The sequence below is a fragment of the Myotis nattereri genome, assembly GCF_964212035.1.
Source record: "Myotis nattereri genome assembly, chromosome: 16".
NCBI lineage: Eukaryota > Metazoa > Chordata > Mammalia > Chiroptera > Vespertilionidae > Myotis > Myotis nattereri.
In genome coordinates, this window is record NC_138091.1 from 52869229 (window position 1) to 52890244 (window position 21016).

A 21016-nucleotide genomic window follows, 5' to 3' on the forward strand; every position below is an offset into this window, starting at 1 on the left:
GTTTGTCTCATAGATGCTGGAGGGAGCTGCCAGCGAGAAGAGAGGAGCGGCGCCAGCGTCTGGGGACTTCGCCTCTGCAAACCCTGGGGAAGAGCTGAGCTGCGTGGTGTGACGGGGACGCTCGTTCACTGAGAATCAGGAACCCTGAGCTCAGGGACCGCAATGCCCTGCGAATGCAGCCGGGTCGCTGAGCCTCCGGAGATCCCATAGCTGAATGAGATCCGCACGGGCCGCTGGCTGGACTGAAAGCTGGCGTCCCTCCCCGCACCCTGGAGTCACGAGACAGGGGACTCAGAGCAGACCAGGTCTCAGAACTCTGGTCCCACAGGGACGGTGCCGCTGTTCCTGGTGCTGAAACGCCGAGGTGGGGACCTGAGCTCCGGGTGCTACGCGCGGCCGCCGCGGGCGCTGTCCAGTGCTGAACCCGGATGCGGCCCGGCCCGACCCGCGGGACTTAGACCCGAGCCTGCAGCGCCCAGCTGAGCCTGGAGCCGGGACCCAGCTTCCGGAAGCTCTGACGCAGAACGTGGGAGAGCGGGATCCGCGGGCTCCAAGCCGGACATGGACCTGCAGAGACTCAACTCCTACCAGGGGGGAGCTGGCCCTGACTTCCATGAGCATGTCCTGCATAAGGTAAGACCACCCCCTCCAGGCCCCCGCCCTCATCCCAACGCTGGGAGAAGGCGCCCTCACCAGGAGTTCTCTCTGTTCCCCTGACTTGGCTTAGGGACTTAAGAAGAAACTCGCCCCTATCCGTGAGCCTAGGGAACCCTTTCTGTTGGATCCTGTTTACTGCTCAAACCAGAGATGCGTGTGCTCTGGGGGAGGGGCCGCCGCCAGAGGTTCAGATCGCCAGGAGCTTCGTTCATTCATTTAAATCACCTGGCGTCCCTTTCTCATTCACCCCCTCCTGCCTCTCATCCATCTGAACTCCCGTGTAACTGCTGGGGAGGCTGTTTGTCTTCCCACCCAAGCTCCAGTCTCTTTAGGTCCTACAATTGTGGTCAAAGAGCTCAATTCCTGGCCAACTCGGCTAAAATTAGACACAGAAGTGATCTGCAGCAGGAAAAAAAAATTGTTGTTTTCAAGCCAGACTCCCTCGTGACTCCAGAAACCTGCCCTCCAGCCTTAACTTAGTCATATCCTCCTGAAACTGTCTGCTTATTTCAAAGTTCTTGTTCGTCCGAGGCTTCCCTCATTCAAGTTCCTTATGCAGCTCAGTCCTCAGTAATGTAGGTCTCCTCTTGTAATGATTATTGGGGAAAGTGGCAGCCTCACTCTAGGCAACATTTTTTAATCCAAAATCCATTGTTTTGAAAGAATCAGAACCTTATTTGTAAAGGGGCAGGGTCTTAACATACTTGTCTTATTTTTTAAGTATATATAGTAGAGCCCAAAGAATTCCTACTGTTTCATTAGAACACATTGACTAAGGGATGTAGGCCCCCCCTTCCAACATCAGTTGCTAGGAAGAAGGGTTTTTAAAATAAACTTTTATTGAAGTAAGAATAAACACAAGAATAGCTCAAATCATGCGTGTACACCCTGATGGATTATTACAAAGTGAGCACCTCTGGGCAACCACTAACAAGATAAAGAGATGGGACCTTCCGGTTTCCCAGAACTCCCCCCACATACCCCGTCCCACACACTCTCCTCCATCTTCCTCCCCAGAGGTTACCATTACGAAGGAGGAAGAATCATTTCATGTTTTGACAGAGCAGCCAGATGGTATGTCAAATAGTCCTGGAAACTTGTCAGAAAAGACTTGCTATATGGTGGAAAGAACCCCCAGGCTTGGAATCAGACAGACCTTGATGTGACTTTGAACAACATCTGTGGGCCTTACTTTATTTACCCACAAATAGGAAAAAAGATGCCTGGCTTATTGTTTTTGGAGGGAAGATGTTGGGTAATATATTATTTGTTCGCCGGTTTGTTTTGCAAGTTGAATATTTTCTTTTTCTGGGACATAGAGGAGGTGAGGTGTGGGTGGCCTAAAACCTCTCATTGAAATTTACTTATATGAAAACCATACGCCAAATAGCATTCGCCTTGGATCGCACTTGCACTTTCGCTGGTCCCAACAGTTGGAAGCTGACCCAGATGAGCCTGAGCAGCTCTTAGGATATTCCTGGGGGGTGGGCTGGAAGCTGGGAACTGCTTGGAAACCTTGAGTTCATCCATCACATGCCTGGAGTTTTTAAGTAGAGTTGCTGTTGTGCTCACAAATCTGAATATTTTATGCAACTAAATAATTTAAAACATGTGGACAACCTTGCTGCTCTTTCCCTCGGATATGCCCCACCCTCTCTCGCTACCAGTACAGCCTTGAGAGCCATCAAGGGCAAAGATGTGAGTTAGAGGCTCAGGAACAGCCCAAGGGTTGGGTTCTTGCTGAGCCAGGCCTGACTGTGAGCTCTGGGAACACGAAGCACAGACAGGGGGCAGTGTTTGCCCAGATGCTAGTGAATCAGGACAAAGGAACTTCCGTTTAAGAGCTGTAACTCATGGGACAGTCTGTGGGGTGGGATGGGAACTGGGAGGAAGGGAGTTATGGGGGGGGGAAAGAGGAACAAATGTAATAATCTGAACGATAAAGATTTAATTAAAAAAAAAAAAAAAGAAGAGCTGTAACTCATGCCCAACCAGTGCAGCTCAGTGTTTGAGCATCAACCCATGAACCTGGAGATCATGATTTAATTCCTGGTCAGGGCCCATGCTGGGTTTCAGACTTGGTCCTCAGTAAGGGGTGTGGGGGAGGCAGCCGATTAAAGATTCCCTCTCACCATTGATACTTCTATCTCCCCCCCCTCTCCCTTCCTCTCTGAAATCAATGAAAATATTTTTTAAATAGAGCTCTAACTCACTATCACCAGTGCTCCGATGAATACCTACATGCCAGTCTTGTTCCAAGAGGGGCAAACAATTGCTAAGCTACAATCAGTCACCTCCGTAGCATTTCACAAAGACCAGCACCCAGGGGGCAGAAAGATGTGGACTGTCCATCCATTCATCCAGGGCTTGGTCCCTGTTGGGGAATAAAGGAATTACTGATGAGATAAGAACCGACAGTGTCTGTCCCACACGCGATTTCCATTCTCTCTGACTCTGCATAACACGTCCTCTCCGTGAGTGGGAAAGGCAAGCAGGTCATCTCTACTTCTCTCACTCCTCTCTTTTTTTTTTTTTTTAAATATATTCCATTGATTTTTTACAGAGAGGAAGGGAGAGGGATAGAGAGTTTGAAACATCAATGAGAGAGAAACATCAATCAGCTGCCTCCTGCACACCTCCCACTGGGGATGTGCCTGCAACCAAGGCACATGCCCCTGACCGGAATCGAACCCGGGAGCCCTCAGTCCGCAGGCCGACGCTCCATCCGCTGAGCCAAACCGGTCAGGGCTCACTCCTCTCTTGCATTTGTCCTTCACTTCCCTCTTGTACTGCTCACCTGGTGATTTCTGCATCCCTCGGGAGCCCATGTGCCTCACCTAGTCCTTCAGCAAAGCGGTATCGAGCATTTCCAAAGTGTAAGGAGCTATGCTGGGCATCATAAGAGAACACACACACACACACCAAAAAATAAAAATAAAAAATGGCTCTCACGCCAACCAGGGATTGAGCCTGAAATCTAGGCATATGCCCTGACTTGGAAGGGAACCAGCAACCTTTCAGTGCATGAAACAACTCATCCCATGGAGCCACCCCTGCCAGGGCAAGTGGTGGGTTTTTTAAAGAAAAAATACATGTAACCAAAATGAGAGCAGAATCTCCACTTGTTGCCACATTTCCATCCTCAGCTCAGCAACAAACAAAAAAACCCAGAAAAGTGAGCAGCTTTCCTCCCTGTGGAATGTCTCCATCCCTCCCTGTAGAATGTCTCCATCCCTCCCTGTGGAATATCTCCATCCCTCCCTGTAGAATGTCTCCATCCCTCCCTGTGGAATGTCTCCATCCCTCCCTGTGGAATATCTCCATCCCTCCCTGTAGAATGTCTCCATCCCTCCCTGTGGAATGTCTCCATCCCTCCCTGTAGAATGTCTCCATCCCTCCCTGTGGAATGTCTCCATCCCTCCCTGTAGAATGTCTCCATCCCTCCCTGTGGAATGTCTCCATCCCTCCCTGTGGAATATCTCCATCCCTCCCTGTAGAATGTCTCCATCCCTCCCTGTGGAATGTCTCCATCCCTCCCTGTAGAATGTCTCCATCCCTCCCTGTAGAATGTCTCCAGCAGCTTGTTTTCCTCCTGCTGGAAAGCCGGCAGACTCAGATAAATGGATGAAGTGCAGGTCATATCACCTGTGATCGCTAGCTTGTGGGTCCTGCCCAGATCCCAGGGCAGGCAGCTGGCATGGGGGGTGGCGCTGGCTGGTCCTCCTGGGCAGCCTGAGCAGTAAAGGATGGTGACTCAGACCAACCCCCAACGTCATTTTCCATGCTCTGCAGGCCTCCCCCTCTGCGCTCTCCCCTCTCGTGTGGAGTCCCTGGGCCCTTTCGTGAGAAAGTTCCTGGAACGCATGGCTGTTGGTGTGCTGATGTTTCCTCTTACCAGCTGCTCTGGGGAAGGGCTCTGACTTCCTCCATGTTCAGGGCAGGAAACCCAGCTTGGCTGGAGGTAAACAGCCAGAGGTGAGCACCCGATGGGGGAAGTGTTGAACGGACACTTGAAGTGGCTCTAAATTTACCCTGGCCTGCTCCTGTCTCCACCTCCCGCTCAGGCCAGAGAAGCCGCCCTGGAGCCCACAGGGGAGGATTGCACGCCCTTCCCAGCGGGGTCCATCCTCCCAGGGGAGATAATGGTGTAATTGTTGAAAGAAGTGGAGCTCCAGAGTCCCCCTAGCAAGTGGTGCCTATTCCCTGACCTTGATGCCAATGTCTGCTCCCTCCTCTTATTTGCATCTCTGCTCATCAGGGACAGCTTTTACCCATCCGGGTGGGGATGTTGTTTAACAGCATCTGCTTCTGCAAATGCCTTTATGCATCTTGTATAATTTGTATAACTTTAGGTGTCTTGAACCAAGTCATGTTTAAGCTCATATTTCTTCTTGCTTTCTGCACCTCTGCCCCTGGCTGCCATCAGTACACACACACACACTCACTCACACACACACTCACACACCTCCTCTCATAAGGTATAAGCAGGGCCAGTGATGACATGTTCTTGCTCTCAGTCCCTCCTTCTCTTTTGTTGTTAAGGGCCTTTTAAAGGCAAAGCAAATCTCTACTTAAACTATCGAAGCAAAAAAGAGAATTCATTGGCTCATGCAGCTGAGAAGCCTGGGGGTGCCGCCCAGTTGGATCTGGTGGCTTGAGCAATGGCTTGGGTATTACTCTCTGGGCCTCTCGACCTAGATCCAATGTTCATTGGACTGAAATGGGTCACATGCCCAGCCCTGAAGATGAGCGTGGAAGAGCTTGGTTTCCAAGAGAAACGGGTGGTGTTAGCTGTAGGCAGCCATGCAGCCACAGCAGCTGATCCCAGGGGAGTCACAGGGGAGGCTGGGTCCCAATATTTTTATGTCTTTAATGAGAAGTGACTGAAAAAGAAATAAACTTGTCATTCTCGCACCTAAACTGGGCGAGTTGTGTCTCACACATGGTGTCATTTAAGAATGAATAACCAGCCCTGGCCAGTGTGGTTCGGCGTCATCTGATGCACCAAAGGGTTGCCGGTTCAATTCCCAGTCCAGGCTCTTGCCTGGGTTGCAGGCTTGATTCCCCATCGGGGCATGCAGGAGGCAGCTGATCATGTTTCACTCTCACATCAACATTTTTTTTTTCTATCTCTCTCTCTCTTCCTCTCCCTTCCCAAAAAAAAAAAAAAAAAAAAAAGGCTGCATAATCAGACTTAGGTTATTAATAACTGGACTTTAGGCAATGAACTGATGTCACCCTATAAAATTATTGGCTTACTGGGGCCCTGGAGCTAGCCCTCACCTTTGGGTGAGAGTAGACTTTCCTGTGGAGGGAATAGATGACCCAACTTTCAACCACCCAAGAAGAAGGTTCTTGTGGGGACAGGGGACGAGGACACAGGAGGGGAGGCTCAGGCTAGAATTAGGGGAAGCTCTTTCTCCTCCTTTTGGGACCAGGGTGAGTGGGTGAAGGTGCCTGGATTTTTCCAGTGGGTATAAGGCATAAGCAACCTTGGTCACAGAAAGGCTGGTGAGAAGTGAGGGGGGTGCCCGCCAAACAAGGCTGGCTTCATGGGTGTCACACAGGCCCCACATTCAGAAGGGCCTCGTGATTGGTTTAACACTCTGGGGTCGCCATATCGAAAGTCTTAATTACTTTTGTACAAAGACGTCACGAAATTCTAGCACAGCCCTGGCGACAATCTCAGCCTGGCCCGGGACAAACACCGGGGTCCATGCCAGTGGGGGACACTCGGTCACCATGCAGGTTCAAGACTCTGCCCCTGGAGCTGCTCAGATGCCCCTGTAAAGGAGGCTTGATGCAGTGAGTCACCCTTAATTGGGTCTTGGGAGCTGAGCAACATTATCCCCTGGGGATTTGGCTCCATCAAAACCCAACTGCAGAATTACAGCCCCAGGGAAGCAAGCCAAGATGTACTGACATCAGGGCCGCTCGGGGCAGAAACTCCTTCACTTTACCGTCACCTGCTCTCACATCTGTTCTCATGTCTCATTGTATTTTAAGATAAAATGCTTTCTCTCCCAGTTCTGCTTTCACTTGCCGTGAGCCAGACAGCAAGGTGTTCCCATGGGAGGACGCTGGGTCTCTGGGCTTAGTTCTTCTGCTTCTGTGGCTTATCATTAATCCTGCGAAGGCTGTGTGAAATTTGAAATGAGTACATCATCTGAACTTTGCAGCTCCTTCCAGTGCTTTTCAAGTGACAAACCAATCACCGGGTCCTTCAATAACACAGACACGATTGGGCATTGGGGCGGGGGGAGGGAGAGGAAAATATTAAAATAAGAAGAGCTGCACAGACTTGTCAGTTTAGTACAGAATACCACAGAATCGCCTGGCCTGCATGGTTCAGTGGTTGAACATCAACCTATGAACCGGGAGGTCATGGTTCGATTCCCGGTCAAGGCACATGCCCGAGTTGCAGGCTCGATCCCCAGTGTGGAGTGTACAGGAGGCAGCCAATCAGTGAGTCTCTCTCATCATTGATGTTTCTATCCTTCTCCCTCTCTTCCTTCGTCTCTGAAATCAATAAAAATATTTTTTTAAAAAAAAGAATACCACAGAATGCAGACCAGCTCATCTGATGACTTTACCCATTAATATGAAGATGAGAATAGTGGCCAAGGGCTGCCATGGACTGCTAGAGCTACCTATGCAACCATATTCCTCTTTGGAAGAAAAAAAAAGGCAAATAATGAGCTGTGTGGCTTCAGTGGTATTTGTAACGTTCCATTTCTTCAGCGCTGTCCTTTATAACATGGATACACTGTATATAAGTATGTAGTATGCATCAGATATTCTATAACATACAATGAAAAATTAATAAGCTAATCAATGGTAGGCTTGGGGCCATGTGGGTTGGTGGCACAGAAGGTAGGAAGGTGACAGGAAGGGATGCAGGAGCCCTCAGAGACTCGCCAAGATGGGGTTTTCCCTCAGGGACCTGCAGGGAACACAAAAAAGACTCCCTTCCGCTCTGCAAAGAGCAGATTTCCTACCGCACGAGGGTTCGACATGTGCCTTGTCTGTTCCTGAGCCTTAGAAACGGAGTCTTACCCAGTCCTTAATTCTGAACCTGTCCTCAGAGGTTCTTCGGCAAAACCAATGAGTCAGTCACCCTGCCTTGAGGCAAGAACCCCGCACCCTCAGGGCAGGGCCATGTGAGTTTGAGATCACTGTGGGGAAGGGCTTGTGCTGGGCAGGGGGAATCTGGCGTTGGGCCAGGGGGCCCTCATGACTGACGGCCTGAGTCAGCACCCAGACGCGCAGGGTTACGAGAGGTCGTGAAGGGAATGCTAGACTACACCAGCTGGGACGTACTGGGGGGAATCATGTCCAGAGAACAGTATGAACAAGATCAGTGGCTGCCAATCCTGAGTCCATATGTGAGTGCCTGCCCCTGATAAAGTTACCCTCCCTTAGGAGGAGGTAAGGTGCACACGACGTAAGTCCACCTTGGCATAAAGTCACCAACTACCTTTTCTTGGGAAACACTGACTGCTATTCTGACTTGGGGTCCTTGGCTGTCCTTTCTTTTATGAAATTATGGTCATAACAGATGGTTCAGTGGAAACTTTCTTCACCAATTCCACTCTTACTAGTTCAACCAACACCCTTTAGTCTCTTGGTGAAACATCCTGACTTGGTCCCTGTGGCAAAGAGTAGGTTCTTCTGTTCTCGCCCATTGAGGTGCGCGTTTAACGAGCGTCAACTGTGTTCGGGCCCAAACTTGCTTAGGCCCGTCGTGCGCAGTCATTATGAGGGTGTGATTTAATGCCTGCATCCGTGAGCTCATCAACGAAGAGTATCAACAGAAAGGATACCAATGAAAAAGAGTGTAAGCAAAAAGAGAACTGTTATTTCTACAAAAACTAAATGGAATGCTTTGGAAAGACTCGATAAAAGCATGTCATTTTTTTTTTAATGCAGTCAAATTAGGAATGAGTGAGAGAGCTGTGAAATATTCTGAGTAAAAACAGGAAAATGAGAAAGGGCTTTGCAATCTGATTGCTTCACAAGTGTCTCGCGCATCTTCCTCCACATCAGACAAACTGGAACTGGACTCCGGCCCCACACCACATGTGTGCAGTTCATGCTGAACTGGCAACAGCCCTTGAGAACGGCAAAGGATTGGCTCAGGTCTACATCAAAATACCAGCGAACTGCTACACACTTAAGTATTTGGAGTCAAGACAAAGCATTTAGAGAAAGAATACCTCTTTCATGATTCCCTGATTTAACCAACTCTTTCAGTGAAGTGACCGATTAATTATCAATTCCAATCACTTTGGCGAAAAACGCACCTACTTGGTAAAATAAAAGCCTGGATCAGTCCCTCCGGATCTAAAACATTGTTGATTACGTGAAATCGACTTAGTCCAGCAGCCTGGCCCTCCCAAGGCTAAGCGGCTGCTGTTTTTAAGATCAATCCAACACTTGTCTTCATCATTTTGAAGGTTACCAGTCCAGTGTGCCTGTCCCTGTCAACTGCTCAGAAAGGCTCCGTCTTCTGAAAGCACAGCATTCTCAAAAGAAGACTGCCCAAACCCTACAACTTTTATAAAGTAGAATCTTTAAATATTAATAATTCAACAGCCAGAGGAGGGAAGCCCGAGTAGCATTAGACAGGCTGTGACTAATGAGGCACTCCGCCAGAGCTGAGTGGTTAGATACCTTGGCATTTGCCTTTGCGGAAGTGCGCTCGCCTGGAAACGGTACCACAAAATGGCCAATGCCACCGTCACTCAGACCAGAAGAACCATGTCTGGACTTTCTCTCTCTTGCAGTAAAGGTGCTAGACCAGCACCCAAAATCTGCCTTAAAGTACTCGTGGAGCCACCGGATATGGCCGAGACAACGCTGAGATGCCAATCTATAAACATTACGAAACAACTTCCTTTCGTACCTCTTGCATATGTTTGCTTCCCTTCCCCTGGGGCCCTAACCATTTCCAGACCACGGTCTAAGCTCCAGTTCTGGCTTGAACAAATTGGACTGGCTTCGAGGTAGATTCCTGTAGTCAGGCCCACCGAAAGGACCCGGATGCTTCCCGGGAGGACCACAGCCAGCAGTCTGCTCCGTGCCGCTGTAGGATGGATGGGGCAGCTTTCCCAAGTGCCATGGGCTAGTCAACCCCGTCTCTGAGGACATGAAAAGGTCCCTTTAAAGACAGCCACCAACCCAGCAGTATATCTGGTGGACACCTTTATAAAAACTTAAATAAAACAATTGAAAGTGATCAGAGTGGATGTCTTTCTTTTTAAGAAAAATATATTTTATTGACTTCAGAGAGGAAGGAAGAGGGAGAGAAAGACAGAAGCATCAATGGTGAGAGAGAACCATTGATCGGATGCCTCCTGCACGCCCCATACCAGGGATCAGGGAATGGAACCGTGACCTCCTGGCTCACAGGTCAATGCTCAACAATGAGCCATGCCAGCCGGGCATGGATCCGTCTTTCTAAGCTGGTTTCTTTTTCCTCAGCTCAGCCAGGCTGCCAGAAACTTCCATTTCCAGCCCATATCCACGGTCCAGAAAAAGGCAGAAGCAACCAGAGTCCTCCAGCCAAACTAAACTGAGCTGCATTCTAGTCTCCCTGGTGTTTCTCGATTTACGTCAGGAGATTCATGGCAGGAACTCCACTAGTTACTAGAAAAGATGTAACTAGTCCGACAAACCCAGGTACTTGTGGATTCTGCTTGGCGCTGGCTGCTTAAAAACTCAGCAGTAAAACCCCGTTATACACAGAAGTTAAAATGGCACAGCGGTGCCCTGGCCCCGGGCTTTCTATTTTGACTTTTATTTTGCTATTTTGCCTCACTCTGATTTTGCTTAACGTTGACCTTTTCCGTTTAAAGATCTCTCTGTCAGCACTTCCTGTTCGGTGTAAATCCTAAAACAGCCAAGGTCACACGGTCTCTCTCTGATCCCCCCAGCACAAATGACCAGCCCAAGAATATGTAAGCTTGTCAGGACTCTGCAAATCCCCATGATCGGATCGTAAAGCTGTGGCCAGGCTAGGGAATTCCCCCGGGAGGGAGAGCACCATCATGCTGGGATGGCCACCATCCTCCCCAGGCCCCTTGGGTGTCCACAGCTGTGAGAAGTGAGGCCAGCCCAGGACTCACTGATAATGGCCCCTAAACACTTCCAGGCCCCCGACCCTGAGGCAACCAATTGATGTGTTTCTCCCACATCGATGTTTTCTCTCTCTCTATCTCTGTCTCTCTATCTCCCCCTCCCTTCCACTCTCTCTAAGAAAATCAATGGAAAATATATATATCCTCAGGTGAGGGTTAACAAGCCTTATTAAGTTCCAAGGACAGCAGGAAGGCCCCTGGGTGTGAAGGACAGCAAGGGGCAGGGAGAGTTGGCAGAGACAGGGTCATAGGCTCAGGCAGGGACCATGGATCCCGGTGGCCTCATAGGCTGTGGAAGAAGCCACCCGAGGGTGATAAGCAGGGAGTGAGCAGGTCTGGCTGCTGGGAGAATGGACACAGATGGAAAGAGGGACTCCAGCCAGGGGATGGATGGCAGCTTGGATGAGGCTGGTCACCATGGAGACAAGGGGAGGGGACAGGATTCAGGACATGCTCTGGAGCAGTGGTCGGCAAACGCGTTAGTCAGCAGAGCCAAATATCAACAGTTCAACGATTGAAATTTCTTTTGAGAGCCAAATTTTTTAAACTTAAAGTATATAGGTAGGTACACTGTTATTAACTTAATTAGGGTACTCCTAAGGCTTAGGAAGAGCCACACTCAAGGGGCCAAAGAGCCGCATGTGGCTCGAGAGCCGCAGTTTGCTGACCACTGCTCTGGAGAGAGGGCTACCAGGACTCTAGAAGAAGCATGGTGAGTCCGGAGTTTGTAAATATTCACTAACTATTGCTGTGTGAATGCAGGTGCCTGCACACACACACACACACACACACACACACACACACACACACACACTATCCTCCCTAGACCCACAGTGCAGGGTAGTGGCCCAGACTCTCTCTGGACCTCGACTCTTCATCTGTAAAATGGGGCAGTAATGGAGGCGCCCTGTTGTGAGGATTGAATGAGTTTCTATAGGTAGAGCATTTAGGAAAGAGCACCTGCCACCATAGGGTATCTGTTCCCAACGTGGCTTAACCAATTACCTCCAATTTAGTGGCTCAATGAAAACAATGTTCATTTATGCTCCTACAGTTCTGGAGGCCAAAAGTTCCAAATCCCTTTCACTGGGTTTAGGTGAGGGTCTCCGCGAGGCTGGTTCCTTCTGACGCATCCAGTCCTTGACTTTTCCAGCTTCTAGAGGCTACAGCTTTCCTTGGCTCCTGGCCGCGTCATTCCAACCTCTGCTTCCGTCGTCACAGCGCCTTCTCTTGTGACCTTCTTGCCTCCCTCTTACAAGGAGGACCCTTGTGGTTCTATTTAGGGCCTGCCGGGATAATGCAGAACAATCTCCGCATCTCCAAATCCTTCATTTAATTACATCTGCCCAGCCCCTTTGGCCAAAGAAGCTAATGCTCACGGGTTCTGGAGATTAGTACATACATAGCATTGGGAGCTGTTATTCAACCCATCAGACATGGCAGCAATAAATAGAGGTTTGTTGCTATTATTGTCATGATCATCATTATTCCTCCCTCAGCTGCCCCAGACCATAGCCCCAGCTTCTGGGAGAGGAAGGAAAATGGGGAGACCCCTATCTATCTCCCAGAAGCCCCCTGAGACCAGGCTTGGAGCCCAGTTCCGGGCTGGGGGTGATGAGAGGACTGGGAGCAGAAAGCAGACGAGGCAGGAACGTGCTGACAGGCCTCATGTGGGGTCGGACAGGGGGTCCTTGCACACCTAAGGCTTCCTGATGGTGCTGTATTGGATGAGCTCCTCCTGGCTCCTGCTGGGAAGGGGAGTGTTGAGGTCCTGTGTGTTGATGTAGATTGAGTCCTGATCTGAGGTGTCCAGAGACAGAGCTGCATAGCAAATGTCCTTGTCCAGAAAGGGGGCCTGTAACAAAGACATATGTGGGTCAGGGAGGCTGTGGGGGGAGGGGTGGGGTGCTGTGCTCCTGGATGAGGAGGCCTCCCTGAGGCTGGGGGACACGCCCCTCGGGAACTCTGAAGGCCACTCCCAGGCCCTCCAGCCCCGCCTCCCTCCTCCCTGCAGGGCACCCTGAGCTCTAGCCACAGCAGGTGACTCTCCCTCAACTCCGTGCCAGGGCAGCACGTTCTGCGTGTGCTACCAGGTCACTGGGCCTGGCTGGGTCTCCACTGACCGGCTCCCAGTCCCCCATGTGGAGACCTGATATGGAGACACTTCTGAAGGCCAAGCGCCTTGGGGAGCTCAGCAGGCAAGTCTTTCAATGGCTGCGATTGTGCCCGGCACCCACCCTCCTCTGTGCCCACAGGGGCGGGAGAAAGTCCATCCTCAAAGCAGGGACGATGAATCCAAGGCCCACAGCGGCCCCAGCAAGTACCCACCATGGTGATGTACTCCACTTCCCCCTGGTCGTCCTGGGCAGAGGAGGAGGGCTGTGTGGGGGCCCTCTTCCTGGGAGAGCTGGGCGAGGCTCCTGTCTGCTTCAGGTTCAGGTTGGCATAGCAGACATTGTCCTCCGGGGGCTGGAGCACCTGGGAGAGGAAGCCCAGGTTCCTGTTCCGCAGAAGGACACCAGCCCCTCTGCTGCCCTGCCCCCCTCCCAGCTTCCTATGCAGCCCCCACATCTCTGTCTCCTTCGCCTTTACCCTTCCAGCCCTCCCCTCCTCTGGCTGTTTCCAGGACCCCCTCCATCCACCCTGGCCTTGCAGCTGGGAGGATGATGGGGAGACCCCTTCAGACACTTGGGCACATGGTCTGCCTGATACCTTTGGACCTCAGGGCCCCTGGGAGACAGAAAATGAGGGAAAGTGCTGGTCTGACCTCAGGGACTCTCTTACCTGCTCTGGGGATATCCCAGCAGCTAAAAGACAAAAACAGTCAGATTTTTAGTTTCAAAACTCTAGATACTGAGGAGCACAGAAAGTATTTATAATGTGAGCCACGGACAATGTACTTGGGAGAAAATGTGATGAACAGAGCCAGGCTCCCTCCTCCCAGACTACAAGACCTCCCAGGCTGGGGGGAGGGAGGGGGGTGGAGAGGACCCCATGAGAGAGAGCGCAGGTCCCAGTGTGCTCTGAGAAGGGGCGGTGCCATTACGTGAGGATGTGGAAGTGGAGCCAGACAGGAGGAGGGTTTGCTTGGGGCCAGATCCCGTTGGATGAGGCTGGCTTGTGAGTGAATGGCTGAGCAGAGGAGGAGCAAAAGTAGGAATCTCAACCAACCTTTATAATAAAACCCAGAGGACTGTGTGTGATGCATATGCACGCACACATGTGTGTGTGCATATGTATAATTTCTGTGTGCATGTGTGTGTTAAATGTGTGTTCATGCATGTGCATGCACTGTGTTATATGTGTTCTTGCATGTGTGTGTGTTTCTGCCTACCTCGGTGTCAGCTCAGTACCTCCTTGGCAACCATATGAATTTCACTGAAGTGTCTGGGTTCCCAAAATGGGCCTACAGTCATGGCCGCTTCTGCCACCAGGAGTCAAGCCAGGAAACAGAGAAGGAAGTGGTGGGTCAGAGAGAAGAGAAGGGCAAGGAGGGGTGTGCAAGGCAGACAGCTAATGTCAGCGCCTCCTGGGCTCAGCTACCAGCGGCCTTTGGGAAAACACCCCTTCCAAACCCCATGGGCAACCCCGTGGACCGACGGCTCCTGGATGACCATCCCAGCCATTGACACACACACTTCCACCCAGCCCAGCCCACCCCCAGCCCAGCCCAGCCAGGTCCTCTCACCTTTCCTCTGTCGCTTTACCACTCTCCACACCAGCAGTGAGGCTGCCACCAGGAGAAGCAGCAACAGAACAATGAAGAGGGGCAGGAGGATGGAGAGCTTCAGGGAGTCGCCCCTGGAAACAACAGAAGACACGGGGAGCCCTGGCTCACCTCCTGCCCCTGGGCCTGATCCCATCCACCCGGTAGCAGACAGGGCCACACACCTTCTGACTCGCAGTTTCCAGCCTGGGAGCCCCACTCCTGGGTGCCCTCGGAAATGGCTGTTGTTTTTAAAGGAGGGGAGGGCTCCACAAGGGAGTTTCATGGGTCTAGAAGCCTAAGAGAAGTATGACAACAGGCACCGGCGAGGTCTCCTGCTTCCTCACTGGTCCTCTGACCTGGCTGCACAGTGTCCCCCAGCCCACAACTCATGTCACTCAGAACCTGGGAAGATGACCTATTTGGAAATAAGAGCTTTGCAGATGTGATCAAGATGATGTCGTACTGCATTAGGGTGGGCCTAATCCAATGACTAGTGTCCTTATAAAAGGAAAATTTGGGCAACAGGGACACGGTCACAGAGACCATGTGACAACAGGGGCAGAGACGAATGATTCAGCCACAGGCCAAGGAACGCCAAGGATTGCCGGCCACCAACAGCCAAGACAGAGGCATGGGACAGGCTCTACCTTTGCGCCCCAAGGAGCCAGCCCTGCCGACACCTTGATTTCAGATCATGGACCTCCTGGGCTGTGGGGGAATAAACTTGTCTAGTGTTAAGCCACCCAGTTTGTGCTGTTTTGTTATGGCAGCCACAGGAAACTCATGCACCCTCCTGTTGTTCATCATCAACACAGCACAGCAGCCAGGGATGCTTTTAACCAGAGTCCCAGCACCCCCTCCTGTGCTCAACATCCCAGAACAGCCCCGTTTCATTCCCAGAAAATGGCCAAGGCTGACATAGAACTCCACTGCCCTCCCCTGCCCGAGAGCACCCCCCTCTCCCCCACACACACACCCCACAACACACACACACTCTCTCTCTTTCCTCATTTCTTACTCTTCTCACCCTCGCCTCCTCTTCTGGGAGGAAATGCCTGGGGTTCTTATAATAATAAGAAGAGACTGGGACACTGACAAACAAAGGGGAAACCATGGGAAGACACAGGGAGAAGAGGCCTCGGAAAGAACCAACCCTACCGACACCCTGACTGAGACTTCTGGCCTCCAGAACTTGAGGCCTCAATGGCTCACGATAGGATGTCAGGCGCCCGGAATGCAACTGCTTGTTTAGGCTGACGCTGCTTTGTGATGGCAGTCTGCGCTGATGAGTATAAGGATTATCTCTTACTCGTCACTATTTACAGAAATTTATAAAATAATTTCATCAATTAATTAATTAACTCTATTTGGTACATTAATTATCTCTTTTTTAAATATATTTTATTGATTTTTTTACAGAGAGGAAGGGAGAGGGATAGAGAGTTAGAAACATCAATGAGAGAGAAACATCGATCAGCCGCCTCCTGCACACTCCCTACTGGGGATGTGCTCACAACCCAGGTACATGCCCTTGACCGGAATCGAACCTGGGACCCTTCAGTCTGCAGGCTGATGCTCTATCCACTGAGCCAAACCGGTTAGGGCAATTATCTCTTGATTGTAAGTGCTTAGAGGGCAGACAGACAGCTTGATTGTTCTGTTCATCTCCTATCCCCTGTGTTCCCTAAATCGGTGCTGGATATGAGGGGGGCTCAATAGCTACTTGTTAAATAAATGAGTGAGTTATCCATAAAGCTGAGCAAAAGCCCTAACTGGTACGTACGTCTGGCTTTGACTCATAAAATGAGAAACTCCTTGCTGTTACTTGTTAGAAGCAGTCCGGTAGAAAGAAACTCCCCAAAGAGAGGTCTAATGGGTGAGGCGACTAAGGAGTCCCTGGTGTGGGAAGCCTGAGGATGGGAATGTGCGTGGTGTCAGCAGGGTCAACGTACAAACAGAATACACACAGGAAAGTCCTCTGTGAGCTGCCAGGGGCTCTAGAGACACCAGGGCCTATCAGGGTCACTGTTGTTCCTTAATGTAACTAGGGAAACAGGGCTTCCCCAGGCCCTTCCTGTTCTCCCAGAATTTGGACCGGGGGGCACTGTGGCCCCATGACCCTGTGCCCACACACCCTGGCCATGCCCTCTGCCCTGACTGCCGGCTCCTCCATCTCCCACACTCTCAGCTCCGCGTGGGGCGCTCTATATCTGTGTGACCCGAGCTCACCACGGTGCCGGCCAAGCAGAATGTAACTCAGCGGAAGTGGGATGGATGCGTGAATGAACCAACATCCTCCGAACTGCTCTGAGCTCCAGGACGCAGGATGGGGTGGGGGCTCACCAAGGGCACTGCGCAGCCTGAGAGCCAGAGGAAGGGCCCCTGGCATCCTGGCTGGGACGTGGGACCACAAAGGGTCCCCACACCGGAGAAGTCTGGGACCAGTGGGCCACAGGGAACAGCAGCATCCACGCTGACCTACCTGCCATCGGAGTGCTGGCTGGTCACATTCAGGAAGCCTGTGGAGTTTTCTGGGGTGTCTGGTACTGTGAACGCGTTGGCAGTGGAGGCGATGGCAGAGGTGGGGGTCAACACTGTAGTTGGTGCTTGTCATACAGAACAGATTACATTCCACTCTCCTGCTGTCCCACCCGCAGCCCTGCACGTAGCTCAGAGCCAGGGAGGATGTGGGCTGCCCTGGCCTGCAGAGCCTGGGGCAGGGCCATGGAAGGGGCCTACAGCTGGGCCACTCATCTCTTTGGCTGTAGCAGACCTGGGCACAGGTCCAAGGGGTCATCACACAGGCCCGGGAAGGCTCAGGGGGCCCAGGATTGCCTCAGGGCAATGGCAGCTGGAGTTCAGCTAAACTTTAAACACTCCCGCTGTTTATGGCAGGGCCTCCGCCAGTACCTCCCCCATCTTACTTATCCAGCAAGGACCAGAGCAGAATGGGGACGTGCCAGGTAGCTAACACACCCAAGAGCTATGACTTCTAAGGTCAGGGCCGGCCCTGAGCAAATTACATGTTCAGGAAGAGCCTTTCCTTTGAACAAGTTATTAAGTTTCTATGATGGGGTAGTTCCTGCTCAGAATCATTTTCAAGATCCCATGAGACAAGGAACGTGCTGCACTTGGCAGCTACCTCAGGCCGCCCGGGTTCCCGGTGTGGCGGGGACGCTATGAGTAGATCCCCTCCCGGCCATAAGTGCCCTGTGAGCTGGTGCTGGCTGTCCGAGGGTCGGCAAAGCAGAGCCCAACAGATACACTTGTTCACACCCAGATGCTCCCTGGAGTGTCTATTCCAGAAGGTCTTAGGAAGAGAACGTCTCTAAGCCCAGATGCATCCATGGCTCATGGTGGGATGTCGGGCGCCCAGAATGCAACTGTTTGGCTGAGGAAGCCTTTCCAGACCTCGGGGGTGACCCACAGCCCCAACTGTGCTGGGCCTCCTGCCCCCTGAGACCAGATATGGAACAAGGGGTGGGACAGCGGCTAGGAGCCCGGGCCCCAACCTCCAGGAAGAGCAGGGACACCTGGGCACCAGAGGTGCCAGGGAAGCCTTGGCAGGAATTGGTTCCCACAGAAGAGGTTCCCTCAGCCCATGAGCTAAAACTGGGGCCATCACCGTGGTCTTTATGGGCAATAGTCTCAGGTACTGAGCTGTGCAGAGAAAAAATGTGCCCAGAAAGGCTTGATCCATCCTGGGGAGGTCCTGGGAGCCCCAAGAGCATCTAAGAGAAACCCTGCACCTCCCAACCTAAGTGAGCAGCCAGGGTTCCATGAGAACTCAGGACTCACCCTCCTCTGTGGCAGTTCATCTGAGTGAGTTGAGTCACTGGACAGGGACCTCAGGGACCAGGGCAGAGCAGGCCCTGAAGAGACACAGCCACACATGCGCGTCCTCTTACCTGGGTCAATGGTCACTTTAACACGGAACCCAGGGTCAGTTCCAGTTCTCTCAATCCCACACCAGTAAGTGTCTGTATCTTCCCGCCTGAGCTCCTTCATGGTCACAGTGAACGTGTGGTTTGTCTGATAGTCCCGGATGGACATACGCTCCATCTTCCCAAACGCTGGTTTATTGGTTTTAACAAGGATCTTGCAGCTTCCTAAAACAGCCCCTCGACACCACCACTTCTTGTGGGCCTCCCATCCTGGGTCATAGTGACACTGCACGGTCAAGACTCCCCGCTCCAGACCTCTCACTGCTTCTGGACCCGTGATGTCAACTGATGAGCCTGGAAAACACAAACCCATGTACCTGTCACCACCACCTGAGGGCAGGGCCACCGCCGCCTGCACTGTGAGCAGCTCCGACAAGTCCAAGGCCTGAGGAGTGGGACAGAGTCAAGGAAGGAATTCACCTTCCACAGCACAGACCTTTGTCCTTCCAAGTTCCACTGGCTCAGAGCCACCTCCAAAACCTCCTAACGGCACCACTGCGGAGCTCAAGGAAACAGAAGCACTGACTCTGAGCAATAATTATCTCCTATAACTCCCTCCCTCCCGCTCCCTGTGGCCCATAAATCTTTGTCCTTTTGCAGCGTCTCAGTGTTAAATGGTCTCAGGGGGAGGAAGTACCCGCGGGCCCATGGCCACAGGAGTGAGTGCTCCTGGCCTGTGCTGATGGGCTCAGGAGGTCCAGCTGCTATGAACGTTCATATACACTTTTTTGCTTGGATGTGTTTTCAATTCTCTCAGCTATGTACCTAGGAATGGAATTGCTGGTTCACAGGGTAAGTCTGTGGAACGCTTCGGGCAACTGTTAGGTTTTTCCTAAGAATTTACTTTTGAATACAGCTTTGGCTATGTTCCCTAAGTTTCGATGTGTAGTATTTTCATTTTTCTTAAAACTAAATGAGTCTTTGCCTGCCCGGTTTGGCTCAATGGTTGAACGTCAACCTATGACCCAGGAGGTCATGGTTCAATCCAGGTTATGGCACCTGCCTGGTTTTGAGCTTGATTCCCAGTAGGGGTGTGTAGGAGGCAGCCGATCACGGTTTCTCTCTCATCATTGATGTTTCTATTTCTCTCTCCCTCTCCCTTCCCCTCCAAAATCAATAAAAAGTATATTAAAAAAAAAAAGAAGATTGCTTTTAACAATCCCATCGTATGGACAGAACACATTATATTTATTTATGAATCAGTTGATGCACATGTGAGTTGTTCCCACTTTAGGGCTATTTGGGAATAATGTTGCCATGAACATTTGCATCCAACTTTTTACATAAACATATATTTTCAATTCTCTGGTATTTACCCAGGAGTGGAATTGCTGGGTCACATGATAACCACGTGTTTAACATTTTCAAGAATGTCAAATTGTTTTCCAAAGTGGCTGCACCATTTTACATACCCATGAGCAATGTATGTCCTCTCTAATGAATGTTAAGAGTCTCAATAGTTCAGTTCTATGAAAGTAGAAAGATTTGGTCTGGGGTGGGGTGGGGTGGTTACAATAATCATATGGCTCCCTCTCCATTAGGTACATTCACTCATTTAACTCATACTATTTGTCTAATCTGTACCTGGTATGGTTGTAGGTGCAAAAAATACCTGCCCTCCTGAAGCTTATATTCAATCAAGGTGGGGGAAGAGAGGAGACAAACGGGAGAAAAATGATGCCAAAAAAAAAATGTTAATGTAATTAGGGTCATCAATAAAGGCCTCTGTGAGAAGCAAAGACTTGAAAGATGTGAGGGACTGGAACCTGTGGCTCAAGAGAATAGCAGTGCAAAGGCCCTGAGGCAGGAGTGTGCCTAGCATGTTCAAAGAACATCTAAAAGTTCATTGTAGCTGAAGTGGATTGAACCAGGGGAGCAGAATAGAGAAGAGCCCACAGCAATGACATGGAAGAACCCAGATGGTTAGCACCTGGTAGCTCAGTAAGGAGCTGGATTTTTACTCTGAGTAGGATGGGAGGTCATTGGAAGGTTTTGACTAGAGGAGAGACAGGATGTGGCTTACACTGTCAAAGGGTCATTATGGGATATAAGAGGAGATGGATGTCCCCAGGTTTTGCCTGAGCATCTAGAAGGATGGAGGTTCCCAACGCAAAGGTGGGACAGAAAGGAATTCAAGGGGGAAGGTGTGGTCAGGTCACATTTGAAATGTCAATATATGAGGGGAGTTGTTCAGTGGGAAATTGGGTAGAAGATTCTGGAATCTAGTAAGATCTCCAGGGACTAGGGATACAGAATTGGGAGTCATCTGTACACGGATAGCATTTAATGCCAAGAGAGGAGATGAGATTAACAAGCGAGTGACTCCAGAGAGAGAGGAAGCCCAAAGGCCAAGCCCTGAGGCCTTCCAACATTTCAAGACAATCCCCTTAATTTTTAATCAAACCGGTGGCATCCAGCAACTTCAAGGTCACTTCAAAGCTCTGTCCATGTCTCAGCCCTTTCTTTCCTCTTCACCCTACCAAGCTACCTCCTCTAGATTTTTCCAGTCCCTCAGCAACTTCTGCTACTTCCTTCTACCTCAAAGACCTAGAATCACCTCCCCCTCC

General features: G+C 50.9%; 2 protein-coding genes across 3 annotated transcripts in view; one reads left to right on the forward strand and one right to left on the reverse strand.

The window, feature by feature from the left end:
- Window positions 1–279: 279 nt before the first annotated feature.
- RAB37 (RAB37, member RAS oncogene family) overlaps window positions 280–21016 on the forward strand; it is a gene marked incomplete at its 5' end in the record, with an annotated part of 55781 nt that continues 35044 nt past the window's right edge. The window contains one exon of one of the 2 annotated variants that reach the window (XM_081110299.1): window positions 280–633. In XM_081110299.1, the coding sequence (XP_080966425.1) occupies window positions 562–633 (72 nt within the window). The remainder of the gene's footprint in view (window positions 634–21016) is intronic. The other variant, XM_081110300.1, reaches the window with a different exon arrangement.
- Window positions 11818–19098, reverse strand: LOC308532581 (CMRF35-like molecule 1; the record flags this gene model as incomplete). Its single annotated transcript, XM_081110093.1, has 7 exons — window positions 11818–12651; window positions 13125–13274; window positions 13581–13603; window positions 14485–14597; window positions 16988–17111; window positions 18414–18834; window positions 19087–19098. 7 exons carry the CDS (start codon window positions 19096–19098, stop codon window positions 12496–12498), a joined length of 999 nt encoding a protein of 332 aa, XP_080966219.1. The 3' UTR covers window positions 11818–12495.